Source organism: Leopardus geoffroyi, chromosome A2, assembly GCF_018350155.1.
Source record: "Leopardus geoffroyi isolate Oge1 chromosome A2, O.geoffroyi_Oge1_pat1.0, whole genome shotgun sequence".
NCBI lineage: Eukaryota > Metazoa > Chordata > Mammalia > Carnivora > Felidae > Leopardus > Leopardus geoffroyi.
In genome coordinates, this window is record NC_059331.1 from 168,364,595 (window position 1) to 168,383,339 (window position 18,745).

Here is an 18,745-nt window from a genome sequence, read left to right on the forward strand (position 1 = left end):
ATCACAGACACCAGAGCAGCCGGGTGCCTGCGGGCCGTCAAAGGCTGTGCCCACTCCAGGTGTTGGCTCCTTCCCAGACGTTGATGTAGACGCACCAGAAGCCTCCACGTTTCTGGGCGTGCTGGAACTGGCTCTCGTCCCCCGATGACGACCTGCCCTTGCCCTCACTGCCCTTCCCGCCCACCCTCCTCCTCTGCCCCACCCGCCCGGCGGCCTCTCTCTGGATTCCCTCGGTGGCCGTGTGTCTGTCACAGCAGCTCGGTACCTGGTGCTCGACTGATGCCGCTGTCACGGGTGGAACCGTGTCCCCCAAAGGTCACACACACCTGTGCGTGTGAACAGCCTGTGTGAACGTGACCTTCTCTGGAAACCGGGCCTCTGCAGAGGCGGCCACACCGGTCAGAATGGACCCTGAGTCTAACGACCGCGACCTTCTAGGAGGGAAGTTTGCTCACAGAACAGACACCCCGTGGGCAGTCACCGTGCGGATGCAGGCAGAGGCGGGAGCGGTGCGTCCACCGGCCGTCCACACCGAGCGGTATGCCCGCGAGCCTCCGCGGCGGGAGCGGTGCGTCCATGAGCAGTGCCGCGACCGGAAGCCAGCCGCGGAGGCGCAAGCCCGGATTCGGACCTCCGGCCTCGGGAGCTTCTGTGCCACCTCGTTACAGCAGCCAGAGCGGCCACGGAAAAGTTGTGCCGACACCCTTCCCTCTGCTGCTTCCTCAAGACCACGGCGTCGCGGTCAAGGGCGTTCGGATGGGACAGAGCGAAACCGGCTTCTTCAGGACAGGATTTGTCAGCGGCTTCGACGTGCGGTTGCGGCCAACAGTCCCCGGAGGGGCGAGCCCGTCGGCCACAAAGCCTGCCTGTCCTGGGAGACCTGGTACCACTTTGAGGGACGCTGGGGTTTCCTCGGACAGAGCGATCGTGGCGGCCGCCGTGTGTCTCGGGTGGTCTCATGCTTAGTTTCCTGGCGTTACTTCACTTAGAGAAGTTTTCTTCCATCTCACGAACGTATCTCTTGGGTGTCGGGCCCCCACACGCTCTCGAGAACTTAGGGGCTGCAGATACTCATGGAACGAGTCACCCCAACGACCACAGCCTTCTGTGAGAAGCGCCACTCCCACGCCACGTGGCCGCGGGCGAAGTACGAGCCTCTGAGTCCTGCGGACCACAAAGATTATGTGTCCAGACACACGGCTGGTAGCACCCGGCCTGGTCCGTGGGAGGTGGCCGGTGGCCTTGAGCAATGACTCCCGCCATGAAGTGCCACAAGCACTCGGGGGCCATTCTGTTCACAAGAGCTGTGTCACACGTGCGAGGTAACGGCCGGGAGAAAGGAAACAGCCTGTGTCTGGGGAAAGACGCACGTTTCGGAGAACGGTTAAGGCAAAGTGGAGCTTCTGCAGAGACACGGGAATTCCGCCGGCAGCCTCAGAACCTTCCAGGTCCTTTTCTCCGGAGCGGAAGAAGCTGGGGACCTCACGCAGCGCAACAGCACCGAGTGGGTTCTCCTTGGAGCGTCAGCCACGCCGGAAGAGCAGAGCCGGGACCCACGGGCTCATGCGGCCCCCGTGGCCCCGGCGCGAAGTTCCTGCCTGAGCGCTTGTGCCGGGACCTGGCGGCCTGCGGGCACTGAGCTCCCCGTGCAGGGAGGCACCCTGCTCAGGCTGCGTGACCGCTGTCGGGGTGACGTGGAGGAAATCCAGCATCTCGTGGGTGGTGGGACCGGTTCCTGGGCCCCCTCCCAACGCTGCAGTTCGAGGGCTCTGTGCCGCGGTTACAAGTTTGGGCGCCACGACTCTGAGGTCCGGTGTGTTTTATTTTTTCCAGTAGCGTGAAGGTCGCTAGGGCGGGGCCGTGCAGACGTGCTCCAATCTGGGTTTCCGCTTGCTGGGGCGGGGAGGCCGTGGTACCCGTGCAGCGACACGCTCACAGGGCAGGGGCCGCCGGCCGGCCCCCTGCGGGCCCTGGACCCGTCCCGACTTTGCAGAAAGCCGCTGCTGAGACGGGTCCCTCCTTCGGGTGGAGAGGCCGGAGAGGGCTGACGGGCAAGTCGGGACGGGAGCGGGAGCCTCCGAGGAGCAGAGGACACGTGCGGCACGGGTCAGCTGAGTGACCCTCAGCCCGGTGACGCGTTTGCCCTCAGGAGCTGCTGCCACCACCGGGATCCGAAACAGCCCAGGCTTCGCGCGTCGCCATGCTGCTGTGGGGGGGACGGCTTGCCGCCCTGGGCCTACGAGCCGCTGCGTCCACGTACGTGCCGCAGCGCTGGTGGAACCGCCCTCCCGACCGCGTCCTCCGCCGGACGGGAGCCCTGCGGCCCGGCCGGTGCCCGGGGAGGACGCCTGCTCTCGGGTCCTGCTCTCACTGGCTCCGGCTCTCAGCGGTTCTCAGCGCCTGGGCCTGGCTGGGTGTCAGGATCGTGCGGAAGGAGACAGACCAGCCTGGCCTTTCAAATGCATTAGAGGGAGACAAACTATGATTTGAACACCATTTTCTACCCTCATCAGAGGAGAACGATAGAAGAAGGCACATTGAACACCTTATAACAATTTAAATGCTTACTAATTCCATTTCTTCATGTTTCATAAGATACAACTGTACGGGGGTTAACAAAGTAAGAGTCTTTAAAGCATTCAGTCCCTCAAAGGGAATTTTGTATCCTCAAGTTTTGAAACCAGAAGACTGATAATAAAACATTAAAAGACTCATTTAAATTCTGAAAGCAGGTAACACTTGATGAACGCCTCTAAACTCGTTTAAGTGTGCTTCGTGGGATCCAGGGCATTGCGCACCATCGACACGTAAGATCTGGTTTTCAGAAGGAAGGCTTAATGAAACGAGACTCACCTGCCAGAAGTCGGCCACGGTGGCGGGCAGGGGTCCCTGGGTGGCGATGTAGGCAGGGTTCCTGGGGTCATGGTCCATCTGCAGAGATAGGATTACAGTAACAAAGGTTAGCTACCAAGCTAGCAAAAAACCCAGGAAGTAAGGCACCGGCTACGGAGGAGGCGAAGGCGGCCCGTCCCGCGCCCAGGGCCGCATCGACACACGGCGTGTGCGGAGGCGAGAGAAGCAGGCTGGTCTTCCTTGGGTCCCCCGGGACGCCCCAGCGCTTGGAGTTTAGGGGGAGCCCTTGCGGCCCGTGCTCGGAGCCTGGGGATGGTGTGGGGATGCCTTCCGTACGCCTGATACGCAGGTAATGGGAGAGCAGCACGAGCCCGAACGAGGACGGCGGATCAGAGAGGCCGGAGGCCAGCGGTGGGCGCACAGCGTGGGGTGTCACCACCGCAGCGTCTCCACGGATGCCACCGTGGCAGAGCAGCTCAGCCACGTGTCGCCCGAGCGGCCTCCACCCCGGCCACCTGCCAGCGGGAGCAGCCTGCACACCCACCGGAGGCCACGTGCAGGGCTCACAGCATGCCCTCTGTGAGAGCCACAGGTGCGGGGCTGGGAGTGGGGAGGCCCAGGCTCTGGGTGGGCGGGGAGCCCGCGAACCACCCCCCCCCCCCCGCCCCGGGTCCAGCAAGAACTGATGAACAGGTGCACCTTGCCCCCCAGGAAGAGTCGGCTCCTCTCGTGGGGAGCTCGTTTTTGTGGCCCCGAAAGGGCTCCGGCACACTGAGTCGTCCGGGGGGTCTGCGAGCACCGCGGGCAGACCCGCCCCGGGACACGCAGCCCAGCCTTCCAGCCGCTCATTTCCGATTCTATTCCTACTGTGCCAGGCAAGGGGCTGACACCAAACAAACAGCAGAATGCGGTGGTGGGTCTTCTGGCCGGCGGATTCGTCCGAGTGCAGCCTGCTGGCCTCAACAGAGGGAGTCTGGCTCAAAGTACCTTAATTACAACATTTAATTCAAAGACCGAGCAGAAGAAAAGAAGGGGCAGAGGGTCGAGGAACAAAGCCCGGCGGAGGGCTGTTGTGCGGACGGCCCTTTCCCCTTGGGGTCGCGCCTGGCCCCAGAGCACGGGGGCATCAGCGTCGTGTCCCCAAGGACTGCCCTGCCCGCCACGCCCTCCAGAAGGAACCTGGGAGACCCCCCCGGAGGCCCGGACGGGCCGTTCACCTCCAGACGCGCTCGGTGCCTGATTCTTTCCCATCAGGCACTAGAGTTTACTATTGTGATGCCAGGGTTTGATCAGGGATTCGAAATTCTCTGCAGTCGAAGACAGTTATTAAGGATACGCTTCCCAATACAGCGAGAAAGGAAGTTTCAACCACACGTCGTCTGTGGCAACGCGCGAGGACGTCAGCGTGCGGGCCAGAGCCACCTTGAGACACGGCCCTGTGCCGGGCTCGGAGAGCAGCCCGCGGGAGGCGCGGTCCCCGGAACCCCGGTCCGGGGAATCCGCGCCTCCAGCCTTTCAGGAATGACGGCCGTTGGCACGAGAGAGCGCACGCGCACCGAATAATTACGCGCGCGTGGAAGGGGGGGGCGTGAGTCATTCCCACGTGACAACAGTGGGACGCTGGCTGAGGTTGGGGAGCAGGAAAGTCTTTCTCTGCCTCCAGTTGAGTGATTCCCAGTCACAGCCGGACCTCGTTTTCAAATTCACCACGACACACACAATACAGGTAAATTACGTTACTCTCTCCGCAAGCCCCAATGAAAACGTTTCAGTAGAAAAGCTTAGCAGAAATAAGGAGTGTTGATTTTTTCAAAATATGCACTTGTGGGGGTGACAGCTATTTACAAAAACCCCATCCCTTCCCAGCAAACGATTCTGCAAGAAAAGTAAAACCCACCTCCTTTTCAAACGCGCTTTTTTGCCCACAGCAATTTAGAGAGCGTCTCGTTTAAAAGTCGTTACTATGTTCAAACTAGTGGCTTAGCTGCTTTCAAAGTGAGAGATTTGTGACGAGGAGTAAAAACCTGAGCAGGGCTTCAGCAGCGTAAACGAGGCATCCTACCACGGCAGGTCTCCGTGGTCCACCCCGCCGCTCAGGCGCCCGGACGAGGGACGACGCGGCTCGGGCCGCGGAGGCGGTCACGTAGCCGCCACTCGGGAGGCAGTAAATAGCATAATGATCCCAGAGCGGCGACATGTGTCATCAGCGCAACAATGACTCAAAGACAATTACAGTGACTTCATCCCGTGCACATTCTGTTGAACGGAAAATGCTTCTGGGCAGAAGCACGTCGCTCATGTTGTGCGCGTGGCAAATACCAGGCGACAGAACGCCTGATGGTCGTGGGCGGTCTTTAACTGAGGAACGCAAAGCAAATATTTCACCAAGTGAACAGAAGCTTTATATTTAAGATTTCCAAGGCAGGTTAAGTGTGAGCAGAGGCAGTCAAGTAAGTTTCTACTAACACTGCCTTTTCCATCAGGAACTCGGGCCGCGACCCCAACACGTGGACGTGGACGCGTGTCTGCCGCCACCGTTCCCAGCGCGCGAGTGAACGTGGCGCCTGCCGCTTCCTACGGTCTGTGCCGTGTCTCCTCCCCATCCTCTCTCATTATCCTCCTTTCCTTTGTCGTGTACTGTTTCCTTGTACGTCTGTGATGTTCACCAACACGAGCCCCGGGACCGTGGAGAGTCAGCTCCCGTCTCTTGGCCTCCGTCCCGGCGTCTGGGGAATGGGGGGGGGGGAGGGGCGGGTGGAGGGCTGTCTGCACCAGGGCTTCCACGTGCCCGTTCCTTCCGGGATTCCACGTGCGTGCCTGTGTGGGTGTCCTGGCGGCCACCTGAGACGATCAGTGAGAGCCCGTGCGTGTATGCCCCACGCCCCCGGGTGGCCTTCTCCTTCGTGGACCGCCTGACAGAAGCGTCCAATCAAACGTGACTTAACGCCGAGTGACTGCATGTTAAGTGAGGGCCACAGGGTGCCAGGTCCCAAGTATAATCAACAGCACGATTTTGCTTTTCCTGTCTGTTTTTTTCCCCAGAGAGAGGAAAACCGTTTGTTTGTGTTGAATCCCTTATCCACGTGGCTGGCTGATTCTTACGAAGACACCAAAGGAGGCGGGGAGCCGGAAGGGTGTATCGCTATGAATTTCTATATGCACAGGTACGACGTACCAGAAAACACACCTCGCCACCTGCCAGAAGCCGCGGAATGGCAGTTTTTAACAAGGTGTGAGTCGTTTTCAAAACTCTAACGTGCATTAAAAACTCAGCAATAATTCCTCCAGTAGTGCAAGCAGAACAGATTGTTAAACCCAAGCATTCAGCCTGTCAAGACCAGGGGCCCACGTCCTGAAGCCTCCAAGAGCACCGGGGAAGAAACCGGCCGTCTGCACGCCGATGTGTCTTTCAGTTGGGGGGTGGGGGGGCGCCAGCCCTGCTCCTGCGCCCACGGGGCCTTGCCTTCACCCTGACCCCACGACCCGGGAGGGGTGCGGGGCCGCGCCTCTACTCTGAGATCTCGGAGAGTATGCACGCGTGTTTTCTTTCTGAATGCCTACCCACCTGCCCCTGCATCTGTTCTGACACTTCGAGCAAACTTCACAGAACATTTTCTTAGAAACAAGCAGATATCAAACCTGAGTTTTCGAGCCACTTTTCCCGACACTTAGCGTTCATGGGAGAATTTACCGAGAAACGGGAGCTTCGGAAATCGATGTGAGGGAGGCTGACTTAGGAGCTGAAGTTATTTTCATATTTTATTTGTCTGAGTTGAGATTTAAGTAAATTATAGGCTACAACAGACACACATGGATGTTTGCTCGTGGGTATTTTCTGAGAGCCAGACAGCTGGCTCCCACATTTGGCCGATTTCTTATGACATTCAGGACATCTGACCAGCCCTCCTTTCCCGAGGCGTCCGTGCGTACCTGTATTCGTTCTGTGCATTCTGAATTAAAACTTGAACAGGTTTTTTCTCCCTCGATAAAGAGTGGAATGAAAGCAAGTTTAGCTTCAAGTTTGGGGAATTGCAGACCCGTTCCCGTAAAGAAGTTTGCGTGCAGTTTCGAGCAAACGGGCGTTACTGCCCAGAGTCAGTCCGCGTCCCAGGCGCAGCCACGCGGCGCTCTCAGGCGGGGCTGGTGGGCGTCCCTCCGCCGTGCTGAGCAGGAAAACAGGGTTCCCGTTTACTTTCCTGACCTCTGATCTCAAAGCGAAGACTGCACGTTATTTACGAGCCGAGGACTTCCCTGGCATTTGACGAGGCCAAGCACAGACGTGACAGATGCAGTTCTGCTACTTCTCTTCCGCACGGCCAGGGTCTTCTGGGGCTGGGACTGTTAGCTTTGCATCCAACCGCTGCTCAGAAGCTCATTGTCACCGTCCTCCGGCTGCTTCAGGAAGAAGAGGTTCCCTGCTTCTTTCTTAGCGCCCGAGTTAGAAAAAGAGAAAGAATTGTGGCACGAGATAAAAGGGAAACATAAACGAGGCCTTAAATCCCTCTCTCTCGGGCGTCGCCTTCGGACCAGGCCCCGCCCGGTAGGCCCGGGGAGGCCGGAACGCGGGAGCGCTGCTGCAGGTGTCCAGGGGGCAGCGGGTTCCCGCAACCCGCTTCAGCTTCAAGTACGCACACATCGGGAAGCTGGAAACCGTCGAAGTGGGGGGAGCTGGGCACGCCCCAACTCTGGACTCGCATCGTTCAGACCTGAAAAGAATTGCGTTATTTCTCTTCCTGGCCCCGTGACGTGGTTTGCGCCCGGGACACGGAGCCCATCAGGAGGACGCGGCTCTCCAGGCAGATCTGAGCCGCCGTCACCACGGGCCCCCGCGAGGGCACCACGTCCAGGCACTTAGAGTCCCCAACCTCACCAGAAACGATTCTCTGTCTACAGAATGAGAGACTGGAAACCGATGGGGCTCTGGCTTGATTTTGGAATCAAAAGCCAGGCTGAGCATCGATTAGTCTGTCCTCGCTCGCCCCCCCACCCCCGCACTGTTCCCACAGCGTCTGTGACGGGAGAGGCCCACACCAGGTGTGGGCTTCCGGGACTCTCCCTGAGCTGGAGAGCCTGCCTGTCGGGGGTCTCCCCCAGGGGCTTCTGTGGTCTCAGAGGCAGAGAGCGCGGCCCTCGGAGGCGCAGCCCCGCACTCGCTCCCCGTCCTCAGGGGTAGATCCGCCCTGGAAACACCCACGGAGACCAGCCTGCGCACACACCTGCCCGGCGCCCTCCGTCATTTTATCAAGGGGCCGGTGGGTCTAATGTTGTCCATTCCCCCTGAATAAACAGGGAACAAGCGGGTCTGGGAGAGAGGGGCACAACCGACTGTAGATCTTCCTGAAATTCACGCTTCTCGTCAGTAAGCCAGCGGACCCAGGACCGCTCTCTCCCGGCGAGGACCCAGCCCAGGCTGGCTGGTGATGAGTCACCTGGCTCACCAGTCATCCGGTGGAGACTAAGTACCTAGTTGGCTAGTACCCGGAGGAGACGAGCCGACCGGCCGGCTGAGGCCGTATCCGCTCGTGACCGGGGGTGGGGGCGCACGTGGGGAGGTACTCACGATGGGGCTGGCGTTGATGTAGTCCGACCTGCTGTGGCTGTTCTCCGATCTCAGCAGGACCCTGGAGTGATCGTCTGCAAATAAGCCCAAAGGCATAACGTTAGATGTGCACGCGGGCCTGTGTCTGTAAGGGGCTGTGCGAGGAAACAGCGGCACCGGGTGCCCGTGCAGGTGACGTCCCCTCCTGGGCTCTGCTTAGGCCACTTACTGTCACTTCCTTCTCCAGGAGAAGGGTATGTGGGCACCTGACTCTAGGTTTCACCCGGTAGAATTTAGATATTTTCGTGTTTTTCTTACACAGATTCAAATCCCAGGATGAGTGTTCCTCTGCAAGATTATAGTTAAGGCCTCCCTTTATTTATTATTATTCTTTAAGTTTTTAAAAGTTTATTTAGTTTGAGAGAGAAAGAGACAGCACAAGTAGGGGAGGGGCAGAGAGAGAGGGAGAGAGACCCAAGCAGGGTCCGTGCTGTCAGCCCAGAGCCCGATGTGGGGCTCGATCCATGAAGCCACGAGATCATGACCTGAGCCGAAATCGGACGCCTAACTGACTGAGCCACCCAGGTGCCCCTATGGGTTTCCCTTTAAGTAGGAGACATATTTGGCCACATATAGGAAACACGTATCAACGTGAATATTGAGATATTAGGCAACTGTTCTGTATATAAAATTCTGTGATCTGGGAACGGCTAAATCCTGGGATGACAGGAATTTCGTTTTAAAGGGAGAATGGGAGAAAAAGCAAACAGTTACAGAAGGAACAGAGATTTGTGCAAGCGGGGTCCCCTGACGACACAGCCAAGTGCCTTAAACATGCACAGCAACCTGACTGATTTCGCAACCAGACATATCAGTGGGGATTAGAGACGTGATTGTCAAAGCTTAGTGTGTTTGATACACGAATCATTCTTTTTTTTTTTATTTTTTTATTTTTTTAACATCTATTTATTGTTGAGAGAGCATGAGCAGGGAAGGGGCAGAAAGAGAGGGAGACACAGAATTCGAAGCAGGTGCCAGGCTCCGAGCTGTCAGCATAGAGCCCGACGTGGGGCTCGAACTCCCAAACCGCAAGATCATGACCTGAGCTGAAGTCAGATGCTTAACCCACTGAGCCACCCACGTGCCCCTGAATTACTCTTTTTTTAAAAAGTTTATTTATCTTTGAGAGAGAAAGCACGAGAGGGGGAGGGACAGAGAGAGAGGGAGAGAGCGGACCACAGGCAGGTCCATGCCGCCAGCACAGAGCCCGACGTGGGGCTGGATCCCATGAACTGAGAGATCATGACCTCAGCCAAAATCAAGAGTTGGACGCTTAACCGACTGCGCCGCCCAGGCGCCCCTGACACGTGAATGATTCTTAACTCTGGTTCTGGAATAACCACCTTCCTGTGTATGGTGATGCCCCTCTTTGCCTGTTTTCAGGAACTTTCAAAGCTGCGCCCTCGGTCGGGTGCGGAGGAGGCGGCACAGGAGCGGGGCAAGGCCACTCCCCGGCGGGGAGCAGGCTCGGGGAGGGACGCCCACGAGGGTCCCTCTTTCCTCCCACCGTCCCCGGGCGGGCGGCCACCGTGTCCGTCCTCTGCGAGGAGCAGCTGAGAACTGCAAGCCGCCGAGAATGGCGGTGTGCTCGACCCCGCCATGTCTGCTCCAGCGAATGGCTTCGGGTGTCGTGCACAACCCCGACTTCTTTTCTTCTGAGAAAACAGAGACAACCTGGCCGGAGCCTAGGAAGCCAGGGATTTGGGGGGTGGTGAGTGGTTCACCCCGGTCCTGAATTTCAGCGGCGTCTCCCAGGTCCCGGCTCCCGGCCTTGAAAGCAGCTTGGGCAGTGGGGGAGGGAAAGCGCGGGGACTCTGCTTCGGTTTCACGTCTCCAGGACGTTTTACTTAATTTCTTTTAACAACAACTCTGGGGCCTGGGAAACTTGGTGGGTCTACGGGACCGGATGTCATCCCACCGGTCCTACCGAGGTATCGACGTTGGCTTTTTTGCAGTAGAGACGAGACAGATGAGAAACCTCTAGAATTGCGGATGAGCCCGGACGTTGCATGGTTTGCTTGGAGGCCATCTGCACCCAAAGGTTGTGGAAACGCTGCGAAGGCATGTAGCTGCGGAGACGTCCCCCTGAGGCGTGAAAAATAATACAAAAACCCCACGTGCTCAATGGTTTTGGGTTCCTGCACAGATTTATTCTTGAGAGACTGAAAATTGGCACTGGCAGGAAACGGAGGTACAAATTACCAGAAAAGCTGGTGACCTGTGTCATCGTACCACACTGCAGACACTACCACGCTGGGAAAACCTGGTGCGTCTGACTCCACGTTGCTCCATTTCCTTGGCTGCCGTGACCCGGGGCCTGGAAACCCGCGCTCAGCCCTGCGCGTGAGCGTGCTAGTTGTTGAAGGAATGTCGCGGACGGCCGAGACTCGTACAAACCGCCCGACCGGAACCCCACGTTCCCCTGAGCAGATACGGAAGCACGTATAGAAATAACGTCGCTGTGTCCAAGACTCATAGGACCATGGTGACAGGATTCCTATCTGCAAAGATCGAGTGACCAAGGACAAAGGAGTTTCACGGTCCCTCTCAGACCCCTTCTGGCTCCCGGATGTTTGCGGTCATCGGCCACCTTTGGACTCCAGCCCCTCCTGCCGCCCCTTCTCTCGACACAAAGGAAGCCTGCATTTGTGCGAGGCAAGATGGTTCTCCGGGATGACGGTCCGCCATCTTGGTCTGCTGGCTTCCCGGGCAGGGTCACTTTCCTGACCCCAACACCTGGCCTCTTGGCTTACTGGCCTGTCACACAGCAAGTGGAACAAACTCAGACTTGGTTACAGTGACCCCCAAACCAAGTTCAAAAAGCCCAGTTTCACTGTGGGGCTCTTCATGGACGCATCAAGCTGGAGGCGGTGATGTGTCGTTCAGAAGCAGGCACCTTTTCTGAAAGCTGTACCTAGTCTATTGTTGCAGCCTACGTACAGTTCTGGAATACAGAAGCAGAGCTTCGAGCTGCTTGCGGAGGGTTCCAGAGGGCCTCCCAGGAGCCCCGCCCAATGAGAAATCGTCTCAACACAGCCAACTTCAGACACTGCCGATAGTGGCAGTGAGGACCCCTCCTGCCCGAGAACCTTTCACAAAGAGCAGGGTCACGGCGAGAGGGAGGGGAGGGGTACAGGGGGCAAGAACCGGACCCTGCATCTCTGGCTTCAGAGGGCATGCTGTGAGGGTTCCAAACGTGGCCCGGCCGGACAGGTGCGGGCCTGAGGGCTGCTGGGTGCCCTTCACCTCCAAGGGGACAGCGCTGCCCTGTCCTGTGAGCGAGCAGCTCGGTGAACGCACGCCAGCTGAGTCTTCTAGTCAGGAAATGGAGAAGATGCTTCACAGGTTCGGGAGTCTCGGCGAAATACAGACACAATCTAGGAGCCGGGTGCTCTGAAGGACAAGGGGACAAGCTGCTGGGAGCCGCTGAGCCGAAGCCCGGCTGTGAGGCCAGCCCTGCCGTCACGCCGTCTGCGAAGCACCGCGTCGGCCGCGTCACTTCCCGCAGGCCACCCTTTTACAGGCACCACTGAGGTCGGGACAAGGGCTTCAGAAGCTCCCAAGCCGTGCCACCTTACGGTCGCATAACTGAGTTTGCGGTGACACGGCGATTTCAAAGTGAACGGTGAACTTGCTTTGTTTTTAACACTGGGCCGTCTGAACCTCCATGTGGGACATCTGAGCCACCCGGGAAGGACCAGAGCCCCAGACAGGGCGCCGTGGAGGTACGGTCACGCGGCGGGGACGACCCGGGGGGTGTTTCGATTGCTTGGGTGAATGCCAACTCTTTTGTGGTTCACTTTCCCTGTTCTTCTTTCTAAAAGGGCCGCTAGGGGAGACGATGAGCTGGCATCAGTTGGGAGTGGCTGCCTCCGCCCTTTGTAAGGGCAACGGCTGAGATTCACTCTAGCTCAGCCAGCAAGTTGGAGGTGAGGCCGGTGGGGCAGGGGGGCGGGGCGCTCAGGAGCACACCCTCGTGTCCCCGGCCCACGCCCCGCGGATGGAGTACGACTCCTCGGGAGGGTGTGCGAGCACAGGCTCCCACCCCGGGAGCAAACACGACACAGCGGTCGCAACCACGGAGCAAAGTTCTACAGCCACCTGGGTGCTTAGGCTTCGGCTGAGAAGGGGGCGTGTTCTTTAGGGTTGGAGAGCTCACCCGGAAGCCAGAAAGGGGAAACTCCGTGCCTTCCGCTCTGTCTCTGGCCCTAAGACGCAGCCGTTTTCCCTTACAAGACCCCCAACGGTAAGTCTTATCAAGGAGGGAAGGAGAAAATCGCCCCGCAGGTGGAAGTCGGGAGGCGTGTGGCGCACGCTGCTTTTCCCACCTCCTTGTCCCGAGCTTCTCCAATATTCTGTCTCTTCTAAAAGTAGTTCCACAGATGCTACCTTTCTTCTTCCTGGAACTGTGCCCTACGTAGAACAGGGGCTACGCCCCCATTGTAGATGGAAGAAGCCAAGGCCCAGGAAGGCGCGATGTTTGCCTTGGCAAAGGCCACACGGCCCGCGGCTAAGAGCCCAGGGCTTGAGTCCCGGCCCTGCCACCTGCTAGCCAGGTGACATTTGGGTAAATTATTCAGTATTTTAAAGGCCAGATCTGTCATCCAAAACGTGGGCTGGCGCTCTCACAGGGTCGTCGTGATGAACGCACACGTGAAGCACTGGCTGGGGCGCCTCGTGCACGGCAAGGGGCGGAGGCGCAAGTCCAAGGCCACAGGCGGACGGACGGACACAGACCTAACTGATGAAAGGTCAGTTAACTTGGCAAGAGTTATTTACGGTGCACCGTGTTATCAGTGAATACGAAAGGATTTCCACGGACGCCGGAAGAAACAAGTTCTAGACGGTCTTCTTGATTGCTGGCAGGGCAAAGAGCACTTGAAGGCAGCCTGGGGCACTTCGGGAGGGCTGCGGCCGAGCCATCAGCTAGCACGAGCACGTCCCCGTGAACCCGTCGAAAGAAGGTGCTCGGAGGCTTCCTGTGCCTCTGACCCGTCCTGCAACACTGAGGATAGTGTTTTCCTAGGCGCCTCGGTTACGTCATTCACGCCAAGTGAACTGATGCGTGTGAGTCAATAATCTTCCCGCCAGGAGCGGATGAATTCCCTGATGTCGAGTGTCTCCAGCTCAGGCGCGTGGGTGTGGGGGGGGTCACTGGTGCACACTGGCCTCGCACAAGGGAATTTTCGTCACCCAAGCAGTCGGCCAGTGTCCCCGTGGGGCTTTCCGGCAGCGTCTTTCCGTTACGCCGTTTCCTTTACTTTGACGGCGTGGCCAGTGGGGACGCGGGGCGTGTGTGGTGACCCGCCAGCGTTCTGTGCTGGAGGATCGGGGCTCTGAGACCCGAGTGGAGACCGGTGCGCCCGGAGAAGCGACGGCATCAGCAACCACCGGCATCTTCTCTGGTCTCGTGGGTCCACAGAGGGTTTAGTGCACGCGGCCCGAAGCTCTCCGCTGCCGTAGGTCTACCAGCTGTCAAAGCTGGTCTAACGACTGTCGCCAATCACACACGGTAACGTCTTTCCGCTAGGACTTGTCATAGCTGAGCGAGGCAATAAATTTCTGTATTCTGTTTGTTTCGAGACTGCCTGGCGTGTTTCTTTGCAGATCTAGGAACCGGATGACCACAGCGTGATCGTGAAACATGCTTGCTCTGGGGTGGTAAGTCCTCTCTAGAGAGGTTGGCTCAAGCTTCTGTCCGGGGCTTCCCTTCCTCAGTAAGTAAGCAGGTCTTCTGCTCTTAGTTGAGCTTGCTGAAAACTCTTAGTTCAACCTATAAAGATCACCGAACATCCCAGATGAAAAAGCTCCACCCAGAGGCTCCTTGGATGGGCACACAGCGCATTTGGGTGGCCCGGATGGGGAGGTCCCAGATTCACAGCACCCTCCCGCGCCCGGAGGTGGTGACAGAACGAGGCCGGTCTGGTGCCCCGGCCGTCACGCGCCACAGAGGCTCACGTCGACTTCCCGTCCCCGACTCAGAAACAGGTCTCGAGTCACATGGCGGCCGGCAGTCCCTGGTCACGGGGGCTGGTCTGCTTTCTAGCTGCTTCAATAGTTTCACCAGCCTCTCTGCCGACGTCTCAACAAGAAATCCCAAATAGGACTGCCAGCCTGCTCTGTGTGTGAATGACAGCGCAGTGGGTCACAAAGGCCCGGACCACAGCGGGACACCCACCCCGGAGGCAGTTCCAGATGCGTGCGGGCCTCGCCCACCGCTGTGGGCCTGCCCGGGAAAGGCGCGCTCTGGGCACCGATGCTGGTGTTGCCGGTGTCTGCGTCCTGGCATTGCCCACCCAGCCCCCCAGGGCTCTGGAGGCACGTGGGGCCAAAAGTTGAGCTGAGTAACGCTTGTCTCCACAACACAAGATATGTCAGCATCCCGAACCCCCGGTACCACAGACGCGCCCCAGGTGGAGATGTCTGGTGTCCTTGTGGGAAGGGGGACTTGGAACACAGAGGCAGACGCAGAAAGGTGATGACATGTGGGCAGCGAGGGCACAGACAGCCAGCTGCGGCCCGCAGAGAGCCTGGACGGCACCAGCCCTGCCCACGCCCGGGGCTCTGACATCTCGCCTCCGGGACTGAGAATTAACTCCTGTCGTTCGGCTGCTGCCCCGGACGCCACACCCAGAGGCGGGGTTCTGTCCTGCTCTGGCTCGCTCACGGTCCCCAGGCACGCGCACCTCCTCCGTGGCAATCGCACACGCTCAGCACAGGAGATCAGCTTGTGTTCTTAGGAGAACACAGCTGCCCCAGAGAACAATGGGGAGACTGGAGACCGGCTGTCTTTTCAAGTCTTCCAGTAACAGTTGCAACATCTGAAGGGCACCCAGGCAGACACAGCGACCCCAGGGGCCCTCTGTAATGCTGTCTGAGACAACATTACTACCCCAGGCCTTGCCAGTAGGATGCTTCTGGAAAAGCGAAGAGAGCTCGGCAGGGTACACGTTCACGCAGGTAACGAAGATTTAGAACAAAGGCGCGTGGGGAGGAACGCCCAAATGGCCCCGGAACAAGCCCTTTCCCGGGAGAAGGGGTGTGACCCTGGGGAGGGGGGGCAGGGGGCAGACTCGGAGCGGCTTCTGGCTTCCCCGGTCCCTGCGACCAGGCCCGAGCGGCCACGCCCGCACCCAGGGGCCCAGCTCCGCAGGGAGGGCTGCGCCCCGCACCCACAGGCCCAGCACCCAACGGCCCAGCTCCGCGGGGAGGGTGAGCTGCTGGCGAGGAGGCGGCCGTCGCGGAGGGACCACGAGACCATGTCCCGGGGGACGACGGACACCCAGGGAGCGCCCCCTGGGGAGACGCGGTGCCTCCCGCATCCCAAGGGAGGCACCCGTGCGCTCGGCCAGTGTCGCAGCATATAACCCCACCTCGGGCGCAGAGGAGTTCCCCAAATCCGCTGTGCCTGAGACCCCGGGGCGGCCCGTCTGGTGGGGCGACGCCGGCGTCTGGGCCAAGAGGCCGGTGGTGTAGACGGTGCCACGTCTTCGTACCCATCAGAGACCCACACGGAAGCCGGTCCCACGGTCCCTGCGACAGCGGTGGAGCCGACCCAGAGGGCGCAGGCGCGGACGGGGTGGGTCCCCTGTGGCCGCCGTAAGGAGGGCCACCCTCGGTGGCTGGGGGCACCACCCACGAATCACAGCCCCGAGTCTCCGTCCTCACCGAGGTGCCCGCACGCGTGTTCTGAGGGTCCAGGCACAGCGCGCCGCCCTGCCTTCGCCGGCTGTTCCCCGCTCGCGACCCCTCCCCACGCACGTCGGAGCCCCTCCCGCTTCCCGGCTCCGCCCCCGCCACACCTCCCGGCGTCCCCTCGCGCCCCACCCCGCGCTCCTCCTCCCTCCTCTACGCACCCCACCCCACCCCTCACCGCCCTCCCCCACGCCCCCACCCTCCTCCTCCATGCACCCTCGCAGCCCCCACTCCTCCCTCTTCCCCACGCCCCCCGCCCTCCACCACACACCCCTGCACCCCCCGCTCCTCCCACTGCCCTCTTCTACGTGCCCCCCACCCCTCACCGCCCTCCCCCACGCCCCCACCCCGCACCCCCTCCTCTACACACCCCACCCCACCCCACCGCCCTCCCCCACGCCCCCACCCTCCTCCTCCATGCACCCTCGCACCCCCCACTCCTCCTTCTTCCCCACGCCCCCCGCCCTCCACCACATACCCCTGCACCCCCCGCTCCTCCCACTGCCCTCTTCTACGTGCCCCCCACCCCTCACCGCCCTCCCCCACCCCTCACCGCCCTCCCCCACGCCCCCACCCCCTCCTCCCTCCTCTACACACCCCACCTCACCGCCCTCCCCCACCCCACCCCGCACCCCCTCCTCTACACACCCCACCTCACCGCCCTCCCCCACCCCACCCCGCACCCCCTCCTCTACACACCCCACCCCACCGCCCTCCCCCACGCCCCCACCCCCTCCTCCCTCCTCTATGCACCCCACCCCACCCTCCCCCACGCCCTCACCCCCCTCCTCCATGCACCCCCGCACCCCCCACTCCTCCCTCTTCCCCACACCCCCGCCCTCCACTACACGCCCTTGCACTCCCCCACTCCTCCCACTGCCCTCTTCTACGTGCCCCCCACCCCTCACTGCCCTCCCCCACGCGCCCCGCACTGCCCGCCCCACGTGTGCCGCCCATTTCCTTCCAACCCCCCATACCCCCTCCGCCCCCACGGCTCCCTCTTCCCTCCCCCACACGTCCCCTACTCCTCTTCCCCCTGCACCACCCTCCTCCACTCGCCCCTGCCCCGCAGTTCTAGGGAACCGCCCTACGTCAACACAGCTGATCAGCAAACCTTCCTTCCATCTGCCACGTAAATCCCATCACGTGAGGTGACATATTCACAGGTGCGGAGGGTTGGGACGTGAGCATCTTCGGGCCATTACTCTGCTGCCACACTCAGCAAAGTGACAGATGTAATCCTTTGGAGACTTGGCTTCTCTCGAGAGAAAATGGGCTCTGCGACCCCAGGTTCCCGCCGCGGGTTAGGGACCCTGCGTCCGGGTGGGCGGTTCTCGCCAGGTTCCCCCCAGGGGTTAGGGACGCTGCGGCCACGTGGGTGGGCGGTTCTCTCCGGTTTCCGCTGCAGGTTAGGGGTGCTGCGGTCACGTGGGTTGGCGGCTCTCTCCAGGTTCCCACCACGGGTTAGGGACGCTGTGGCCACGTGGGCGGTTCTCTCTGGGTTCCTGCCGAGGGTTAGGGACCCTGCGACCACGTGGGTGTCGCTCTCCAGGTTCCCACCGCAGGTTAGGGACGCTGCGGCCACGTGGGTGGGCGGTTCTCTCCGGGTTTCCGCTGCAGGTTAGGGGTGCTGCAGTCACGTGGGTTGGCGGCTCTCTCCAGGTTCCTGCTGCGGGTTAGAGACCCTGCGGCCGGGTGGGTGGGTGGCTCTCTCCTGACCCAGTGCAGAAGAAGGCACCAGGCGGCTGAGGTCAGCCTCCCTGCTGAGGGAGGGCCGGAGTCAACTGAAGTGTTTCGGAAACCTCACTGGTGGAACAGGGCCTCTAGGCAAGTGGGAATTCAGGGGTCACCGGGGGGCGGAGGGAGGACGGTTAGGAAGGGAGGTGCACCTGTACATCGCAACTTCCTGCTAGAACCCACCTCCTGGAAGCCCACACCAGTACCAAGGCTTGCTTCTCGCCCGCACTGAATTTTAATAAGGAAAAAATGTCTACGTTGGTGTTAACCTCCAGAGAAAAGCGGCCAGATGATCTTAAAGTGTTTATTTGCCAAGAGAGGAAACACCTGTTGGACACTGAACGTGCAACCAGAGGAGAGAACTTTGTTCCGGAGACTCTAGAAGGGAACCCAGCCAAAGAGACACAGGGCACCCTAAGCGCTGGAGCCCCGGGGGGCACAGGTGCACGTATCCCAAGTGAGAAGGGAGAAACAACAGCTACAGAAGCAGGGGCTTCAAAATTCAGGAGGCCACGCGCGGAGGAGGAGAGGGGACGTAAACCAAGGATGGGGACGAACGAGGACGCAAACCTCACGGGACACACGTCCCGGAGGCTGACGTCCTGTGGGCTGAGGGAGCACGCACGGGGGCAGAGGAGTCTGACCGCCGCATCTGTTCAGACCAGAAGAGTCTAACAGCCGCATCTTTTTATCGGGATGAGACAGACCTGTCTGGTGCAGATGAAACCACGTAACCAGGTAATTTAGAGGAAATGCACTCAATCACGACTCTGCCTCAACCACCTGTGTCAAAGAGAACACTTTTTCAGACCAGGAAGGGCAGAGAAGAGACACTTAGGGGGTGGACAGACGGTGGGCTGA

At 60.0% G+C, this 18,745-nt stretch overlaps 1 protein-coding gene across 5 annotated transcripts in view; it reads right to left on the reverse strand.

Moving 5' to 3' along the window:
* PTPRN2 (protein tyrosine phosphatase receptor type N2) overlaps positions 1-18,745 on the reverse strand; it is an 809,741-nt gene that overhangs the window by 33,995 nt on the left and 757,001 nt on the right. For all 5 annotated transcript variants that reach the window (XM_045496335.1, XM_045496337.1, XM_045496333.1 and 2 more), the window contains 2 exons: positions 8,414-8,487; positions 2,854-2,931 (listed from right to left, as the gene is read on the reverse strand). In XM_045496335.1, coding sequence (XP_045352291.1) covers positions 2,854-2,931; positions 8,414-8,487 — 152 coding nt within the window. The remainder of the gene's footprint in view (positions 1-2,853; positions 2,932-8,413; positions 8,488-18,745) is intronic.